At 35.5% G+C, this 20,873-nt stretch overlaps 3 protein-coding genes across 3 annotated transcripts; 1 reads left to right on the forward strand and 2 right to left on the reverse strand.

Moving 5' to 3' along the window:
* Positions 1-7,121: 7,121 nt before the first annotated feature.
* On the reverse strand, positions 7,122-7,946 carry LOC136804109 (craniofacial development protein 2-like). The gene has a single exon (XM_067060853.1). The coding sequence runs from the start codon at positions 7,944-7,946 to the stop codon at positions 7,122-7,124; it is 825 nt and encodes a 274-aa protein (XP_066916954.1).
* A 6,196-nt stretch (positions 7,947-14,142) lies between these two features.
* On the reverse strand, positions 14,143-14,745 carry LOC136804110 (trace amine-associated receptor 6-like). Its single transcript, XM_067060854.1, has one exon. The coding sequence runs from the start codon at positions 14,743-14,745 to the stop codon at positions 14,143-14,145; it is 603 nt and encodes a 200-aa protein (XP_066916955.1).
* A 4,005-nt stretch (positions 14,746-18,750) lies between these two features.
* On the forward strand, positions 18,751-19,542 carry LOC136804111 (uncharacterized). Its single transcript, XM_067060856.1, has one exon. The coding sequence runs from the start codon at positions 18,751-18,753 to the stop codon at positions 19,540-19,542; it is 792 nt and encodes a 263-aa protein (XP_066916957.1).
* The last annotated feature ends 1,331 nt before the right edge of the window (positions 19,543-20,873 follow it).

Consider the following 20,873-nt stretch of genomic DNA (forward strand, 5'->3'; position numbering starts at 1 on the left):
GGGTGGTACAGCGGCGGTACTTTGGTCGGAGTTGTGGACGGCGAAATTTGAAGATTGTCGTTCTTTTTGTCTATTTTTAGTAATGTATGATTTGTTTGATAAAACCCTCTTCGAATAACCTGAAAATACCTGATTCAAATAAGGTTTCGCTTTAATTCACGACAGGGTCTTAATCAATTTTTTTGTAAAAGATTATATATAAAGATTTTTAAGTTATTTAATTTATTTATTGATTTAAATTTTAACAGCATTTTAATATAGATTTTTAATTGTATCATATTATATGACATTATCTTAAAAAGTGAAAACTCCTGACACGTTAATTCAAAATTTTTGAATCATTGGATGTTCTTAACTTTTGAGTAATAAGCCTAAAAATGTTCTTAACATATTTTTATTTTCACCATTTCTGAGAATTTTTGGTGTTTTATGGTCCGCTAAGCCTTCCTTTTCTTGATATTTTGGCCATCGAAGCCTTATGTTCTTATATAGTTTGTTCTTATAAAAAGCATGTGTTCTACATAGATTAATTTGGTCTTAGCAAGGTTAGAAAAAGATTCTTCCAGACAAATTTTATGTAAATACTTTTCTTTGAGAAATTCGACCAAGCCTAAAACTCGGTAGTTCGCCCAGAATAGAGAATTTTCATATTAACCCATCCAGACGACATTAGAAATTTTTAATGATTTAGTGAAATTTCGAAATCAATTATCTCAATTTTGAGAGAAATATTAGCCATAGGAAATCTGGACTTCAAACATCAAACTTTGAAAAAAATGTAACTTTTATGGCACTTTTTAGCCTGCTAAATAATAATAAGTCAAAGGATAAAATGTTTCAAGCCAATCCATGAAGTATTTGTCCCTCTAAGCCAAGCCATTTTTTCATGTGAAAATTCTCAATTTTACCTCTTGATTCGCGAAAGTTTACGCTCGCGAAAAATATTTTTCCGTTAAATTCGCCAAAGTAAATGTCGTGAATTTCGCGATTTTTCGTCCTCGCGAAAGTTTCTGCTCGCGAAAGTTTGTACGAATAAGTATAATAAAAAACATCAAATACAAGAAGTATCAATCCAATTTAAGAGGTTTTCGTAATATTTTTATATCTTATAAGCATCAACATAAGAATACTCTCAAGTGCCTAATAAACGTGGGGTACAAATAAACGTGATTGTTGGAATCTTTTCAGAATTTTAATAAACGTGGGGGTTGGAAATTTGATAAATTTTCGAAAATACCCCTAATCATTTGAAGCAAGAATATGCACATATTTTGAGTGTAACACAACAATAAGTCATATTTTGTCACACCTATAAGTATAATTATATTTGTTAAAATTGCTTAACTTGATTGATCAGCTATCTAGGTCAACGTCATTGAAAGCCTGCAGAAAATACTTACTCTCCATTTTAAAGATGTCCAATAAAAAATACTTCATTAATTTTTACGACAGAGGGCCGAAATGTTGCTAACAGTGCAAACAGGTGAAGACTTTGGGGAGGCAAATAAATGACAAAAATGTATTAGGTTCCGAAATGTGTATTTGTCTAAAATGAGTCAATTATAGTAAACTTGAAACGATTGAAATTTGCTGAAATCTGTGAAATGAAATAAATGTGTAATATTGTTCGTTTTGGGGCTGATGTTGGGGATGCACCATGCAATATGTAAGGTCTAACTTAAGCGCCTAAGACCGCGAGGATGACGGCCGGTCAAAGGAATATGAGGGGGACAGTCATATGAGCGTGAACTGTAAGGAGGACAGCCTCTACTCCTAGCCTTATACCGCCCGGGACGGAAGCCTGACCTTAGCCCTGTCCTCGGAAAACAGGGTTCGCATTGTAAGAAGTATTTTTTTTTTCTTTATTGAAACAAAAACACGTGTACACTACGAACATATATTACAAAACATTACTTAAACATAAAATATAGTCCCTCCCCCCGCTAGGAACTAACGTTATATCGCCAGAGGTACTAGACTATGTAAAAAATAAATAAATAAGTAAATAAAAAAAAAAAATCTTGGAGAAGGAAGCTACAATTGTTAGGTAAAAGCCTAAAATAAAGCACCGCTAAACCTTCCAGTTTCGTTAAGAAATTCAACAACAGAACAAAGAATAGATTTATTTAGATTTGAAGTCAAACTTTCATCCCCATATAATAAAAGCCGACAGAAAAAAGGAGGGTTAAGCGGCGGATGAAAAATAATGCCTAGGGTCTGAAGTTTGTCGAACAAAGATTGTCTTGCATGGGAATATATAGAGCAGTGCAGAAGAAAGTGCTGAGTGTTTTCAACAGAGTTAGTTCGGCAACCACAGAAAGGGTCTAAAGTGTCGCGGAAGCCATGTCTAAATTTATGCTCGTTGAGATGGCTGAAACCGACCCGAAGTCGATTAAGAAAGATCACTCCTTGAATGTCAGGAACATCAAAAACATGAGATTGCTTGGGTCTCAAAAATTCATAGATTGCTTTTTTGAAAGTTTTAATTGAAGGTTGATCTCGTATATTACCTCCCAGAACATTCCACTGAGTAAGAAGTATTGTATGTGCATGTAGATACTATATAAGCAAGCCACTAGGTAGGTGTATGGGTTTCCGAAGGGACCCACAGCCGCAAGACGTCCCCAAAACTAACCGCACAATACATCCCCAAATCAGCAGCCAGACACAGAAGAAGTCATTAGGAGCCTAACTCTTAACTACTAGGAGAACAATCTTGGTCTTAGTGCCTTAAAGTTTTTCCTATAGGTCATAATGAGGATAACCTGAGCCCATATATCTTGATGAAGATGGCTTGAGCCTATATATCTTGATGAGATAACCTGAGCTATAGGCCATTTCACAGTCGCAAAGCGTAATGGGTAATCAGGACCACTGCGCGCTAATAACGACTTACTATTGGTCCAAAGTTTTGAAAAAAATTGAAGATTTTTGCGTCTAGCCAACGGGAAGCCGTAATGGAGGCGCAATCAGTCCTGATTACCCATGATCCATTTCGACCGTGAAATGGCCTATATATCCTAATGAGGATAACCTGAGCCTATATACCCTAATGAGATAACCTGAGCCTATATACCCTAATGAGATAACCTGAGCCTATATATCCTAATGAGGATAACCTGAGCCTATATATCCTAATGAGGATAACCTGAGCCTATATATCCTAATGAGATAACCTGAGCCTATATATCCTAATGAGGATAACCTGAGCCTATATGACCCTATATATCCTAATGAGATAACCTGAGCCTATATATCCTAATGAGATAACCTGAGCCTATATATCCTAATGAGATAACCTGAGCCTATATATCCTAATGAGGATAACCTGAGCCTATATATCCTAATGAGATAACCTGAGCCTATATATCCTAATGAGATAACCTGAGCCTATATATCCTAATGAGATAACCTGAGCCTATATATCCTAATGAGGATAACCTGAGCCTATATATCCTAATGAGATAACCTGAGCCTATATATCCTAGAGATAACTGAGATAAACCTGAGCTATCCTATGAGGAACCTGAGCCTATATACCCTAATGATAACCTGAGCCTATATATCCTAATGAGATAACCTGAGCCTATATATCCTAATGATGAGCTGATAACCTGAGCCTATATATCCTAATGAGATAACCTGAGCCTATATATCCTAATGAGATAACCTGAGCTTATATATCCTAATACCTGAGATAACCTGAGCCTATATATTACCTGAGCCTGAAGGGATAACCTGAGCTTTTTATCCTAATGAGATAACCTGAGCTTTATATCCTAATGAGATAACCTGAGCTATATATCCTAATGAGGATAACCTGAGCTTTTTATCCTAATGAGATAACAGTGAGGTTAAGTATACCGGGATAATCACGACGACGGACGAAAAATGTAATAGGCTAGTGGAAATACAAAATTTGATTGGTTGAAACTCACTAGCCTGTTAAATTTTCGTTCGTCGTCGTGATTTTACCAATTTACTTAACCTCACTAACCTGAGCCCATATATCCTAATGAGATAACCTGAGCCTATATACCCTAATGAGATAACATGAGCCTATATATCCTAATGAGGATAACCTGAGCCTATATATCTTGATGAGATAACTTGAGCCTATATATCCTAATGAGGATAACCTGACTGAGCCATGAGCCTATATATCCTAATGAGGATAACCTGAGCCTATATACCCTAATGAGATAACATGAGCCTATATATCCTAATGAGGATAACCTGAACCTATATATCTTGATGAGATAACCTGAGCCTATATATCCTAATGAGATAACCTGAGCCTATATACCCTAATGAGATAACATGAGCCTATATATCCTAATGAGGATAACCTGAACCTATATATCTTGATGAGATAACCTGAGCCTATATATCCTAATGAGATAACATGAGCCTATATACCCTAATGAGATAACCTGAGCCTATATATTTTAATGAGATAACCTGAGCCTATATATCCTAATGAGATAACATGAGCCTATATATCTTGATGAGATAACCTGAGCCTATATATCCTAATGAGATAACCTGAGCTTTATATCCTAATGAAGATAACCTGAGCCTATATATCCTAATGAGATAACCTGAGCCTATATATCCTAATGAGATAACCTGAGCCTATATATCCTAATGAGGATAACCTGAGCTTTATATCCTAATGAAGATAACCTGAGCCTATATATTCTAATGAGATAACCTGAGCCTATATACCCTAATGAGATAACCTGAGCCTATATATCCTAATGAGGATAACCTGAGCTTTATATCCTAATGAGATAACCTGAGCCTATATATCCTAATGAGATAACCTGAGCCTATATATCCTAATGAGATAACCTGAGCCTATATATCCTAATGAGATAACCTGAGCCTATATATCCTAATGAAGATAACCTGAGCCTATATATCCTAATGAGGATACATACATACATACATAACTTCATCCCTCTCAGCGAGAGGGTGAAGCTACGACAAATTTTCTCCAAGCTTCTCTGTCTTTCATGATGTTGATCGCTTCTTTCTTTGTTAATCCAGTATCCTCAAGTATGACACTTTTCAAGGTAGTGAAAGGTCTTCCAGTCTTTCTCTTCGAGTCGGGTGACCACATCAATAGCTGCGAGGCGGGCTCTTCTCGACGTGCTATGTGACCGGCGAGAGCAAGTCGACGTTTTCGTATTGTTGCAGAGATTGGAGGAATGTTTCCATAAAGGACTTTGTTAGACATACGTGTCGTTGGAGGTACGTTGCAGACAACTCTCAGCATTTTTGTGTATTTTCCGTCAAGGGATTTTGCAAGGGTCTTGTCATGGTCCAAGAATCATCCATAGAGCAATATTGGATTCGGCTGTTTGTCTGAAACCTTTATTTTTGTTTTCTTTTTAACTGGAGACTTCCATACTTTAGTCAGGGCGTTTACTGCGCCCCAAGCTTTTCCAATCCGTACATTCATGTCGTTAGCAGTGTTTGTCAGACCACCCAGGTAGGTAAAATCATCGACTTTTTCAATGATACTATCGTTTGAAGTTTTTAAAGGGGAAGAATCATTCGAGTTCACAAGCATATACTTTGTTTTCTTTGGATTCAGATAAAGACCAACCCGCTGGCAATCAGTTTCAACTCGGTGTAGGAGATCTTGAGCCTTTTTGATAGTTTCTTCGATCAATGCGATGTCGTCAGCGAAGTCTAAATCACTAAGAAGTAGTGGAGGATGTCTTCTGCTTCTCCTACGTTTCAAAACTATTCCGTCTGTATCAAGGATTGCAGATCTCATAGCGTAGTCTAGACAAATGATGAATAAAAAGGGTGCCAATGGATCACCTTGCAAAACTCCAGTCACGATTTTAAAAGGATCCGAGTCGCCATCAGGGGTGGAAACATAACATGATGTATCTCTGTAAGAAGTCCTTATTGCGTTGACAGTTTCAAGTGGTATACCATAAGCCTCTAATATAGAGAACATCTTGTCTCTAATGATCGAGTCAAAAGCCTTTTTGAAATCGATGAATACAAGGACAGCTTCTTGTTGTGATTTTTTTTTTTTAGCTCTTCTATAAGTCTACGAAGGGCGAGTAGATGGGACGAAGTCGATCGATTTTCACGAAACCCGTTTTGGTTAGGTCTCAAAACTTTGTCAATGGCCGGTCTTATACGATTTAGAATAAGACGATTAAAAATCTTTGATGCTGTCTGTGCAAGAGAGATACCGCGATAATTGTCGGGTTTAGATAAATCACCTTTTTTTGGTACAGGAATCAGTTTAAGAAGTCCCATTCAGTTGGTCTGTCACCATGGTAAGCAGAATTGCAAAACTGTAACAGGATTTGATTGAGATTCTCAATTTTCCAGAATTCAACAGGAAGGCAGTCTGATCCTGGGGCCTTTCCATTTTTCATTTGTTTTATTGCTTTTGTTAGCTCGTTAATATCAAAGTCACCTTTCCGTATATCTTTCAATTCTTCAAAGACTCTCACGATTTCGACGTTCTCTGTCACATCGGGAGTGTTGTTTAAAAGTTTTTGGAAATGATTTTTCCAGATTTTGGGTCTATCTTCACCGGAAATGAAATTTTGAGAGGTGGATTTCTTTCCAGACAAACTCTTTACGAGATTCCAAGCATTTCTACTGTCAGTAGACGACTTACTTTCGATAATTTGAGCGTGTCGTTGATTCTTTCTCTTCAAGATCATCGTGAGTTGTTTTAATATTTTGTTGTTTGGCTTGGATGCTTTGGACTGGTGCAGTAATCGATTCTTTCCGACATTTCTCGAGGGTATCTTCTGAGACAGGAGCTTCAATTTTCTTCTTAGGAAGATGAAGAAGGCCTTCTTGGTTAGATACTTTCAAAAATTCTGAGTAGTTTTTTGACATATCAGGAAGAGCATTGAACTTAGCAGCAATGTTTGCACCGATCCTAGTGCCAAGATCTATATCATTTCGTATGGCTTGCCAATTAAGACGTTTTGACCGGTTAGGCTTTGGTGTTCGGAAACTCATTTGGATCATAGTCGATACAATGCGATGATCACTTCCAATTGGATTGGAAGACGAGTAAGCTTGGCAGTTGGGGATGCTGTTTCGCCAACGTTTCCTATACATGCAGTAGTCTATCTGTGCAAGATCTCCACGTGGTGAGCGCCAGGTCCGAAGCTTTTGCGAGGCTTTTGAAAAGTGATGTTGCCTACGACCAGATTATGTTGTTCTGCGAATTCGCGTAAATATTTGCCGTTTCTGTTAAAATCATCATGAAAGGAAAATTTGCCTTCTAGTCTAGCATTGAAATCTCCTTGGATTAGCAACATGTTGTGATGAGGTATGGCTTCAGTTATCAGATCAAGAGTTTCGTAGAAGTCAATGACCTCTTGTTCAGGTCTCGAGTTGTGAGGTGAGTAGCAGGACAAGACACACGTTTTTGGGTTGCCTTTGAAGACAGCAATCATAATATTCTCGTCGATAGAGTCTACAAAAGTTAGTAAGGGTAGAATGGAAGAGTGGACTACAATGCCAACACCGTGAATGGATGCTCCTTGCTCATTTCTTGTGGCTGAGGAGGTAAAGAGTGTGCAATTGCCAAGGTCATGGGAAACAATTTCAGGATCGCTCGGTTTATGAACGTAACGGTGTTCTTGGACACAGAGTATTTTGATATCGTGTTTTGACACAAGATGGTTAAGTTCTTTACGCGAAGATAAGGTTGAAAGAGTTCTGCAGTTTAACGTACCAGTTTTGTACGATTGAGAGGGTTTGGATAGCTTGACACGTCGAGTTCTATTAGAATCAGGTCTTCCAGAAGGATTGAGAGCTGGTTCGTCATGGGACGATAGGGTACTTTCGTCAAGACTTGATGCGTCAAGTAGAGGATCAAGGGCTTTAACCTTGGTGCTTCGAATGGACTTTGTCATAGCTTTTTCTAGTAGCTGTGAATTAGCCATGGTGGCTCGCTACGCCTACCATGACGCGCAGTAGTCAGATTTTGACTTTTTGCTCTCTGCCGTTGTTGTACGACGACAATCATCCGCCAAACAGCTTTGATGTTGGACCAGTACAAACGGTTTGTCGTTGTCTGCTTCAGCAACTACCAACTCTCCTGCAGCCAGAGAGTGGGGTTGTTTTATCGATTTTTCCATTCCTCGATGGCTTGTTTTTTTCTTTCCAAAATGGGTACACGTGAAGGCAATGGCTCTCGCCATTACACAGCAGTCTGAGAAGGTGATGGCTATGTGTACGCATCAACCTCCCTGCTTATTTCACTCCACCGCATCACCCTGGCTCCCTAGACAGGTGAACTGATGCTCTCAAAGCTTTCGGCCCACCCCCCTGATATATCCTAATGAAACTGAGCCTATAATCCCTGAGCCTATATATCCTAATGAGAACCCTGAGCTTTATATCCTAATGAGGATAACCTGAGCCTATATATCCCTAATGAATGAGATATATCATAATGAGATAACTGAGCCTATATATCCTAATGAGGAGCATAATCCTGAGGATAACCTGAGCTTTATATCCTACTCCTGGCCTATCTATTCTAATGAGATAACCTGAGCCTAACCTGAGATAACCTTATACCTAATGGATAAACCTGAGCCTATATATCCTAAGAGATAACCTGAGCCTCTATAATAACCTGAGCCATATATCCTAATGAGGAGCCTATATTCTCCTATGACCTAAGAGGATAACCTATCTTATGAGATCCTAATGAGGATAACCTGAGCTTTATATCCTAATGAAGATAACCTGAGCCTATATATCCTAATGAGATAACCTGAGCCTATATACCCTAATGAGATAACATGAGCCTATATATCCTAATGAGATAACCTGAGCCTAATGAGGATAACCTATTATATCTTAATGAGATAATCTAATGAGATAACATATATCCTATATATCCTAATGAGATAACCTGAGCCTATATATCCTAATGAGATAACCTGAGCCTATATATCCTAATGAGGATAACCTGAGCTTTATATCCTAATGAAGATAACCTGAGCCTATGTCCTGATGGGGATGATTGATTCTAGTCTAAATCGTAATGAGGATGAGTTGGACTTAGCAAAGGCAGGATGGTCTGAACCACAGTCTAAGGGTAAAATTGTTTGAATATTTAATGAAAGAGACCTGCTTGAATATATAATAAGATTATCTGAGATGATTTGCTTTTACATACATACAGAAAGAGAAAGGGAACCAAATCCTAGGGTAGTTGATATAATGACATAGGATCTACCAAAAAAGCATTCTACTTTCTGTGAATCCTCAAAACCCAACTTATGTTACAGCTCCCAATAATTAGCATTATTGGGTGAAAAACAACTGCCCGACTTTACAATTGAACCCATGGGTGAATAGTTTGAAACCCAGCTAAAGACAAAAAGTAAAATATGACAACACAGGAAACCCAAAGATTCATAGGCTAAAATAATGACCAATGTATCAACGTCATTGGACGTGTGGATAGGAGCTTAGTTGTCTGTCAGCAATGTTATTGTTTTTGAAGGAATACACCACTCCTTACTAAGGAGTGGAGCAGTCAACAGCAATTATAGATTGTAAGGTCAGGAACAGGAGAACAAACATCCATCGAGAGTTCTCGAGTTATCTAATTAACTAACCGGATCTTTCTTTGAAAACTTGAAAACATGGTCTGGGATCTGCTGCACATGTCATCCCAACAAATTGAAAACATAATAGCCCAGGGTACCTTAAGGGTATCTTTTTTGGACTTCGAATGTCCCGCTAAGGGTCGGAAAAATTAGAAAATCAAATTATTTCAGTCCCACTAAGGGTCGGAAAAATAGGAAAGTTTCAACTTTTTACCCCCTGAAAGATCAAAATTTGGTCAAAATTTGTCAAATTTGTCCCGCTAAGGGTCGTAAAATTCCCAAAATTTTCCTTTTTTCTCTCCTTTTTAGTCCCGTTAAGGGTCCAAAGTTAGAAAGGCTAAACGTGGTTTCACTCCCGTATGAATAGTGATACTGGGATTTGAGCAATGACTTCTAGATTGTGTAGCATGATGGTGGAAGGGTGTATCACAGGGCGTTAATTTGTCTTCCTTAAAATTAACATGACTAAACAAGTTAGCTCGAATAAGAAATTTCTGAATTTTGATAAACATGCGGGTCCTTACAAGGTCCGTGGGGGTTGGAAAATTTTCGAAAAATTAATAAGCGTGGGGGGCACGTTTATTAGGCACCTGAGAGTACTATTCATAATTCTTTAACCAATGATTTCTTTCAGTGATTAGTTCATTCAAAGCAAACATGGAATTGTGCTTAAATGGAAACATTTATTCTTTCTTATAAGCAGGAACTTTATAAAGAACACAATTCATAATTCTTTAACCAATCACTATTAGCTTTCGGTGATCAGTTCTTTCAAAGAAAACATGGAATTATGCTTAAAATCGAGACATTTAATTTTTCTTATAAATATCGACTTCATAAGAAAACAGTTCATAACTCTTTAACCAATCATTATTAACTTTCGGTGATTAGTTCATTCAAAGCAAACATGGAATTGTGCTTAAATGGAAACATTTATTTTTCTTATAAGCAGGAACTTCATAAGAACACAATTCATAACTCTTTACCCAATCATTATTAACTTTCGGTGATCAGTTCTTTTAAAGCAAAAATAGAATTGTGCTTTAATTGGAAAGATTTATTTACTTATAAGCATCGACTTTATAAGAACACAATTCAAAACTCTTCACCTAATCATTATTAACTTTCGGTGATCAGTTCTTTCAGAGCAAACATGGGATTGTGCTTAAATGGAAACATTTTTTTTTCTTATAAATATCGACTTTATTAGAACACAGTTCAAAACTCTTTAACCAATTATTATTAGCTTTCGGTGATTAGTTCCATCAAAGCAAACATTGAATTGTTCTTAAAATGGAAACATTTATTTTTCTTATAAATATCGACTTTATTAGAACACAGTTCAAAACTCTTTAACCAATTATTATTAGCTTTCGGTGATTAGTTCCATCAAAGCAAACATTGAATTGTTCTTAAAATGGAAACATTTATTTTTCTTATAAATATCGACTTTATTAGAACACAGTTCAAAACTCTTTAACCAATTATTATTAGCTTTCGGTGATTAGTTCCATCAAAGCAAACATTGAATTGTTCTTAAAATGGAAACATTTATTTTTTCTTATAAATATCGACTTTATTAGAACACAGTTCAAAACTCTTTAACCAATTATTATTAGCTTTCGCTGATTAGTTCCATCAAAGCAAACATTGAATTGTTCTTAAAAATGGAAACATTTATTTTTCTTATAAATATCGACTTTATTAGAACACAGTTCAAAACTCTTTAACCAATTATTATTAGCTTTCGGTGATTAGTTCCATCAAAGCAAACATTGAATTGTTCTTAAAATGGAAACATTTATTTTTCTTATAAATATCGACTTTATTAGAACACAGTTCAAAACTCTTTAACCAATTATTATTAGCTTTCGGTGATTAGTTCCATCAAAGCAAACATTGAATTGTTCTTAAAATGGAAACATTTATTTTTCTTATAAATATCGACTTCATAAGAACACAATTCATAATTCTTTAACCAACCATTATTAGCTTTCGGTGATCAGTTATTTCAAAGCAAACATGGAATTGTGCTTAAAATCGAGACATTTAATTTTCTTATAAGCATCAACTTTATAAGAAGACTAGACTATTCATAAGCATTACTACTTACTGAGCATTATCAAATTATTGGTGCATTCACTAACTACACAAACATAAAATACTTAGTAGTAAACGAATAATAAACCTCTTTAAATACTCTACAAAAGACCGGAAAACATGATAAAAATTTATACAGTAGCTGCAAGTTTCAAAAGCATGTGCAATCAAGCAGCCATTAAAAAGTTCTCATGATGAATATTTACAAAGGCTTGGTTACACTTCTTACACTAACGTATTGTAATTATTAAGAAAAGCGCTGTTTTTTATCTTTGTGAGTGAGTCCATCTTTAGAATATTGGCTGTAGCATGCTGTAGTACGCCTGCAGCCAAACACCCACGCCATAATTTGCGCCCCAAAAGTATTGCCCGGATAAACTACGGAATGTGAAACATACGGAAACTGAAAGACGACAAAAACAAAAAAACAGCGAAAAATTTTCACCCGCCTCTCGCTCATCGCGAAACTATTACGCCACCTACGCTCCGCTCGGTGGCAAAGAGAAAATTACATAGTGAAAATGGTGAGGGTTTATACTAGGTCACAGTGTAGATGTAAACCACACTGAAACGACCGCCTTCCATCACGCATCACGCTCGCGAAAGAGCCCGCGCACATTATTAACGCCTACATGTCATCTCCAGTACACTTTAGATTATTCATTGAAAACAGATTACAATATAGTCATTTTTCATGTCTCGATTATTCAATTCCGAATCAAAGACATTAAGGGAAAAAAAGAGAAACACCTGGGTAATCTAGTTAAGAAACCGAAAGTAAATGGTAGACAAAGTAATGAGCCAAGACAAAACGAGATTAGCGTAACACTATGAAAGAAACCGCCTCCGGCGGTCGAAAAGAGACTCGTATCAGCATGATTGAAATAAACAATAATTTCTATTGCAACTTTTGAATTTGGTTTTGGAAGTTGGACTTAAAAAATATTTTACGTCATCAGTATTTTTGGCACGGAACGCGATGACAAGATACCTCGGCATCAGTATTTTTGGGCACGGAACGCGATATATATCGATAAATATCTCGTCATCGGTCGTTAGCGGGTTAACATTGTAAGGAAGAAATAAGAAACGAAATTGAAGCAAAAATATACTTTATAAGCAGAGTCAAAATATATTTGAATTTAAAGTCTATTCACGATAAGTGTGCACTCTTTTTTCATTTACCTATAACTTTTGAAGGAATTCCTCAATCTTTATAAATTTGGTATCATTAGAAAGATATTACTAAGTGGAAAAATTTGAAATAAAAAGTTTTTTGAAAAAATTCTAAAAACGAAGATGAAAATGAAGAAGAAAAAAATGAAGATCTTGTAGCGAAGTGCTATACTTTCATTTTCACTTTTTACTTTATCTCACTGTAATAAATACAATTCATATCTACAAAATCAATAAATTTTACATAGGTGCGACTATCTCGAGTTGAGGTTCTATCCAAGATCTCACTATAATTTATTTTTCTCAGGCTGTACTAATAAGAAAAATATATATCCAAACCTCGTGTTTACTTTGCAATATGGGTATCTAACTACCTGTTAAGATTTTTCGATTTAAGGTATTAAAATTCAAAAATAGATGCTTCAAAGGAAACACATATACACTCATATGGAGTTTTTGATTTCATTCTTATAAAGTAGATGCTTATAAGAAAAACAAATATGCTCATATTGTGCGCCGTTCCTCTTTTACTTTGTAAGAACCAATTACTGAAAGGTATGAACCATTCTATCAAGAGTTATTAATTTGATTCTTATAAAATAGTTGCTTATAAGAAAAATAAAAATGTTCATATTGTTTACAATTCCTTGTTTACTCTGTAATGTCTCATTACTAAAAGGTATATGGCTGATTATCAAGAGTTATTGATTTGATTCTTATAAAGTAGATGCTTATAAGAAAAGCAATTATGCTCATAATTAGAGTATTTTTTGCTCACGGCCGCTTTTTCTTTGAAAATACTAATACAATTGCAATATTTTTCCAAAAAAATACTACACATAGAACATCTAAAAAAGCCCTCTGATGTTCTTAATTTTTTGATTTTTAAGCCTAAAAATGTTTTTAACATGTTCTTATTTTCCCCATTTTTTGGTGTATTTTTGTACAATCGGGTGTTTTAGAGTCTGCAAAGCCTTGAAATGTTCTTAACTTGTTCTTAACATTTTTGCCATCGAAACCTCATGTTCTTATATTGTTTGTTCTTCAAAAAAACGTGAAAATTGTAAAGTCTCGATTCCATGGTTGGTTGCTTAAAAAGCAGTTGTAACTGAATATCTGTTGACTTCGTGATTCGAATTATAATAAGTTGAGGAGTTAGTCGTCACTGGTGCGTCACTGCAACCCATTTCAGCACCAAAATTTCGTTTCTTTTTCAAACGTCCTAGAAAGCGTCTTTTCAGAGATCGTTTATAACGTCTTTACTTAACCAACCATAAATCAATGGATCCAAAATATTGTTCAAACATATCAAATGACAAGCTACAAATTGAAAATGTTCTACCACGTGTTTCCCTAATAAATCGTGCATGAACCATATCAAACATGGCGACCAGCATAACTCAAAACTTAACACAATTCCTATACAAATACACACCAATCGATATTCTCGACGTAAAAGTTGTTTTTTACGATTCTTATTACGACTTACACCAGCAATACCTCGTAACTGTCTACTAGCTTCGCCATAAATAATGTAATTAACAGTATTTAGGACCAAAAATCCACTCATAATAACACTGACAAATGATATCTGTAGGGCCAACATGACAGTTTTCATAGGTAGATATAAATAGCAAACTAGAAGTGCTATGAAATAAGTTAAAGCTATGGTCAATGTGACACCAACAATGATAAAGAAAACTTTAGTAGTGAATTTTTCTTTGTAGAAAAAGGGTTTCTTGATGGCTAACAAGCGGTCCAGTGTCACAGCCATTCGATTGATTAAAGATAAAATCATAGACGTCACAACGACAATATAGAAAATCACCTCCTCATCCATCAGTACATGAGTTAGTTGTAAATTCGCTCTTTGCTCATGATTATGGATGTGAAATAGCGCAAGTGCTGCATACCCGACCATTGAAAATGAAGCAAAGCAATTTACCATGAAAAGGTTCACCAAAAATTTATTCGAAATCCGACGTAATAGACCTTTTTGATGGATTATGACAAAAATAGCGACGAGAGTTAATAGAGTTCCAATGCTAGGCTGGATTGTCATAACAACGAAATGGGTGAGGTTTGACGTGTCCCCGTTGAAACTTTTGTTATGGTGGCTCATTGTTGTATTGTTTTTGTTGAATTGTTATACATTGTTTTGATATATTGTCCAATTGTTGCCAACAGTAATGTTGTTGGTACTTTGCATCGTTTTTATCATGATTCTATTTTATTTTTATAATTTCACTATTATATAAGAATTTTTAGGGGTCTGGTAAAGCGAGAGATCATATTTTGTACAATTTTATTATAAGAAAGGTTTTCTCTTCGTTTCCAATACACAAGAACTTATCAAAAGAGTTTATGAAAATAATGTTGTGATCTTTTAAATGACCATTCGATTGTCGAATTCGACATGTTGATTTCATCTAAATAAAAGTAAAAGAATAAAATATTGGAAGAGAAAAACGAAACAAAGAGAGACACAAATGAACCGAGGAAAAGTTTGTTTGACATTTTCAAGTTGATGATTAACCAGTTATCACACTTTTACTCGTACAATATTGGATATATTTTTCTCGTTCAAAGTCTTCTATATTTTCTATATTTGACAAAATATGACGAAAAATCTGAGCTCGGAAACTATTTCCCATATTGTACTCTGTACCGTCTGTTAATTATTACATATTTTTAACTGTATAGATTTAGCTGTGGCAGGCTATTTAAAAAAGAAGATATTGTGCTTGCGTTGCACACGTTCTATATACCAGACGGTACTAATCGAACGTTCGATTGTGATCGAAGTATTCGATATTGATCGATAATAATCGAAGGTGGTCAGTGTATATATCTCCACATGCAGCGCGTCAAAATAATCTGAAGCCAATTTTATTTCAGCCAATTAATTCACGCGATTCACGCGTGAAAACCACTTTCGTTTTCTCCGACCAATAAGAATGCACAATATCAGTTACTTGAGTAAACCCAGGGCGAAGGCATGCAAAATGGCGGGGGAAATGGCTGGGAACATTCTGATAAATAACGAGATTGCTCGCGGGAATTCTAACCCGCGCGAGCAAACCCGCACCTGTCAATTATTTTTAGACCTGTCAATCATTTTTTAGACCTGTCAATCACTTTTTAGCATTATTGTGGTTCTGAAAAAAATGTTTGTAAGATAATAAAAAAGACGAAAGTCGATTTTTATGCATTTTTTTTAGTTGAAAGTTTTGGAATACTGGATTTTCAAGAGAAGGGAAAGTCATGACTCTTGACTCTCCACAACCAACCTGACCCATTTTCAGCTTTTTCTTGCATACAGTACCCATATACAGCAGACAGAATTCACAGAGCGTACACGCGCGGGTGATTAAACACGATCGCGCGGAATGCGGGTCAAAAAATTCCCTTGAGTAATCTAGTTATTTATTAAAAAGTGGCTGGAAATAAGGGGGTCAATCTTTATGGCGGGGCTTCTTTTCGTGCTTTGATTTTAGGTCAGTTTTTTTGGTTTTTCTTTAAGATATATCATAATAATTGGTTAATTAATGGGTAATTAACCTTTTTGTTTCGAAGTTTTTTCAAACTGTCCACAAAGAATTGAACTGTTTTAAATTTTTCGGAAAAACTTTCTAAATTAATGCATCAAAAGTTATGGCTGTTTCTATGAAAAATTTGGATGCAAAATTGGTCAAAAAGCACTATTTTCAAGATTTTGAAGCAGCTTACCTGCTTCAAAATCTTTTTTAGAAAAATTTTCCACCATACACCGCAAAAAAATTTCAAAATGTTTTTTCTTCGCCGAAACTAAGCTCTTCAAAGTTGAAATACTCTTCATTTTTTTCTTTATCAATTTTTTTCAATGCGATTCTTAAATTTTCAGACTAACGGATAATTGGCCTAACAGAAAATGTATAACATGCCACAGTTTTGTGTGCTACATCAAATAGAACTTTTTATTTTGTAAGTGGTAAATATTAAATATTCACTATGGTCAGAGCCCTTAAGTTTAAGTAGATTCCGAATTTGTTGATATACGAATTTCTGAAATAAAAATATAAGCACCCCGCTTGAATAAGCGCCCCCCTTAGAGCCTGAAAAATTAAATAAGCGCCCGGGCGCTTATTCGAGGATTTACGGTACTCGACATTCGATTGTTAATCGATAAGTGGTCGTTCGATTACTTCGATCATTATCGATTACTTCTTGACTTAGTTCGTTTATAAGTCACTTTCGTTTTCGCAAGCAATTTCATTCTTCTCGATGAGTTTGTTTTGATTGACAGATCGGATAAAGCCTGGTTTAGACTTTATTCAGATTTTGTTTTGAAATTTAAAGGCCCGTCTACATCTAGTAATTTTAATTTCTGCCCAGCTTTGCCCGATCCTGTTTTTCTCTTTTCTTTTGTTTGAAATGTTGTCGAATGTATTTAACGATCGTATTTATTAATGACATTCGAATTCTTTTCAAAACAAAACAAGTTTCTTTTATAGAAAATAACATTTCAAATGTAAATCAAAACATAAAAATTAAAAAAGTTTGTCGAACAATAACAGCATTCAAAGGGCGAAAAAAAGCAAGAGAAAAAATAAGTCCATCTCTTTCTTTATGTAAAAACATCCAAGTGGTTGATACTGTTAAAAACTGTGTACGTCATTTTACATGTTTAAATTCGAAAAGTTATGACAAGGGTTTAAAAAAAGCAATTTAGAATTGACTTATTTATCTTTTTAAATCTGATAAAAACAAAGTTGCACTATTCTTTGTGGCATTCCCGCTTTCCTGAAGAATTGTCATTTCTACCTTCACTCCTCTTTACTATGACATTTTCTCAAATTGTCGAAAACTGGACGGCGTATTTAATGCGAGCGAAGCGAGAAAACGACTTCCGGGGGAGGGTTCGAGGGTTAGAGTCAAACTTTGAAGATATCTTTTTATTCATTTGATCGTTTTTTGAAGCCAACTTCAACATCCAAAGGACTTTTAGTGCGTTAGCTACAGCTTAACCGGCGTGCGACGCCGGGTACCGGCTAGTTCTATCTATTTTTCTGCAGGCCTGGACTCCTGCCAAATCTCCGCAACTATAATCAATAAGATGTTAGGAGCAGAATTATCGGGAGATCCAATGAATAAGAATAAAATTAGCTACCAGGACAAAGGTTAGAAGATTTATTTGATATTTTGATTAATACTTTGCATAAGACAAAGAGAAAAAATCTTAGAACTTATTTTCGTACCTTTTGAAAATCAATGTCTCCGCAATTACTAATCAAACAGCCAACTATCTCTCTCAAAATTTCAAATCACTGTAGAAAAAAATTTTGCCACACCATGGTAACTTCAGAAGCACCCATAGCTAGTCTGGCCTAAAAAACTGTTTTAGTATTATCCTTCTCATAGTCCAATATTTTTTAATTTGCAATTTAGTAGAAAAAAGAAAATTATAGTAATTTTCCGGATTTTTTTTATGTTTTATTGAATAAGCCGTAAGCCGAACAATTAGAAAACACAATTCAGAAATTAAGAAATTTCAGAAAATATATACTTTTATTGCTTAAAATATTCTTTTTCGGAAGCTATTAACAAAAGAATAGAAGGTGCCAATTACTCTAAGGTGCCTAATAAACGTGCCCCACGCTTATAATTAATTTTTCGAAAATTTTCCAACCCCCACGGACCTTATTAGGACCCCCACGTATTTTCTAGATAGACTGCTAGATTCATGTAATAGAGTACTGTATATATTTTACGAGGGCTTTTTACAGTAATTTTTTTTCTTTTGTTGTATTTTCATCTTTTATTTTTATTAAAATATTTCGTCTTGTTGTTGTGTTACACTCAAAATATGTGCATCTTCTTGCTTCCAATAATTAGGGGTATTTTTGAAGAATCAACACATTTCCAACCCCCACGCTTATTAAGACCAGCTTTTTATTCACCAGAATCATCAACTCCACTATCATATTCACCAGAACCACCAACTACTGCTGCACCTTCACCAGAAGCATCAATTCCACCATCACATTCACTAGAACCATCAACTCCACTATCACATTCACCAGAACCATCAACTCCATCATCACATTCACGAGAACCATTAACTCAACCATTATATTCACCTGAACAACTAACTTCTGTTGCTCATTCACCAAAATTATCAACTCCATCATTACATTCACTAGAATCACCAACTCCACCATGTCATTCACCAGAATCAACAACTTCTGCTATACATTTCATCAGAACTATCAACTCCTACTGCACATTTACCAGAACCATCAATGCCACTATCACATTCACCAGATTTATCAATTCCACCATCACATTCATCAGAACCAGCATCTCCATCATTATATTCACCAGAACAACAAACTCCTGTTGCTCATTCACCAAAATTATCAACTCTACCATCACATTCAACAGAACCATCAACTCCACCATTGCATTCACTAGAATCACCAACTCCACCATGTCATTCACCAGAATCAACAACTTCTGCTATACATTCACCAGAACCATCACATTTACCAGAACCACCAACTCCACCATCGCATTCACCAGATCCATCAATACCAGCATTATATTAACCAGAACCATCAACTCCACTATCACATTCACCAGGACCACCAACTTCTGATGCCGAACGTCCAGAACCATCAATCTTTGATTCATATTCACCAGAACCATCAAATCCACCATTTCATTCACCAGAACCACCAACTCCACCATCGCATTCACCAGATCCATCAACACCAGCATTATATTCACCAGAACCATCAACTCTACTATCACATTCACCAGAACCACCAACTCCTGGTGCATATTCACCAGAATAACCAACTCCTGATGCAGAACCTCCAGAACCATCAATCTTTGATTCACATTCACCAGAACCATCAACTCAACCATAACATTCGCCTTAATCTCCAATGGCTGCTGCACATTTACCAGTTTTGCCAGGTCCTGCTGCAGAACCTCAATAGCCATCAGCATCTGTTGAACCCGAATCGAGAAATTCAAATTTGGACACTTAGGGACACCGTTTTCAACTAATTACCACTCGTTACCTTGTTACCATCTCGTTACCACCTTGTTACCACTCTTTACCAAAATATTATAAATTTTTGTTTTACATTTATATATTCATGATTTTTTTTATAATCAGCTCATCAAATTATTTTCAGATACAAATTTTAAAAGCATTAACAATTCAAAATAGTGGACTATAATTTATGTGGTTGGTTGATGTATAATGTGGAAGTTTGTAAAATGATGGTAATCTGTAATGTTGGTAATGCGTTGATATTGTCATTGGAATGTTCGTAGTTTGGCGTAGAATATGGTGTAACCATTGTTACTTATTCCTTGATTTATTGTTGTGATGTTCCTGTTCGATAATGATATTTGTAGAATCAACCTGTAAAGGACTAATACTTGATCGTTTGATTTATCATCAGCAACATGGAATGCTCCTCTAATGGTAGAGAATACACACGAGAAAAATAAGAGAATGTCATTACAAATCTATTGAAAACAATTTAAAAATGTTATTGAATTGTCATTTCTTGGTCTATTATTTACTTAGGTTTTTCAATTGAATTTAGTTGATTTCGTATTTAGTGCATCTTACAATATTATAACAGTTTTAAAGTCTCATTCAACTAGAAATACATTTTTAACGATGTAGTTTCTCAAGAGCTTTAGAAAAAAGAATAACGAGTTAGTTTATTTAGTACATACCTGCGCACACTTGAGTCATAATCTCTCGTCTTTAATTTTTTGCTTTCAGGATGGTTGTCAATTCACCAATTCATCATTTATTCGCCAAAGACAAAATGATTCAACCAACTCATTCCCCCAACAATTTGAACGTCGAAGCTAAAAAATCGAAATCAGGTAGTTGCCCCCGCAGGAGCGCAGCGACGAGGAGGCACTCATAGCTTCACGCATAGATATTGGACTGGAATC

This window comes from Clytia hemisphaerica, unplaced genomic scaffold (assembly GCF_902728285.1).
Source record: "Clytia hemisphaerica strain Z4C2 unplaced genomic scaffold, Clytia hemisphaerica genome assembly, whole genome shotgun sequence".
Classification (NCBI taxonomy): Eukaryota; Metazoa; Cnidaria; class Hydrozoa; order Leptothecata; family Clytiidae; genus Clytia; species Clytia hemisphaerica.

Bases quoted from the DNA above. Each gene is read 5' to 3' on its own strand.
- LOC136804110 (XM_067060854.1), bottom strand. From the start codon at position 14,745: ATGGATGAGGAGGTGATTTTCTATATTGTCGTTGTGACGTCTATGATT.
- LOC136804109 (XM_067060853.1), bottom strand. From the start codon at position 7,946: ATGGCTAATTCACAGCTACTAGAAAAAGCTATGACAAAGTCCATTCGA.
- LOC136804111 (XM_067060856.1), top strand. From the start codon at position 18,751: ATGTGCATCTTCTTGCTTCCAATAATTAGGGGTATTTTTGAAGAATCA.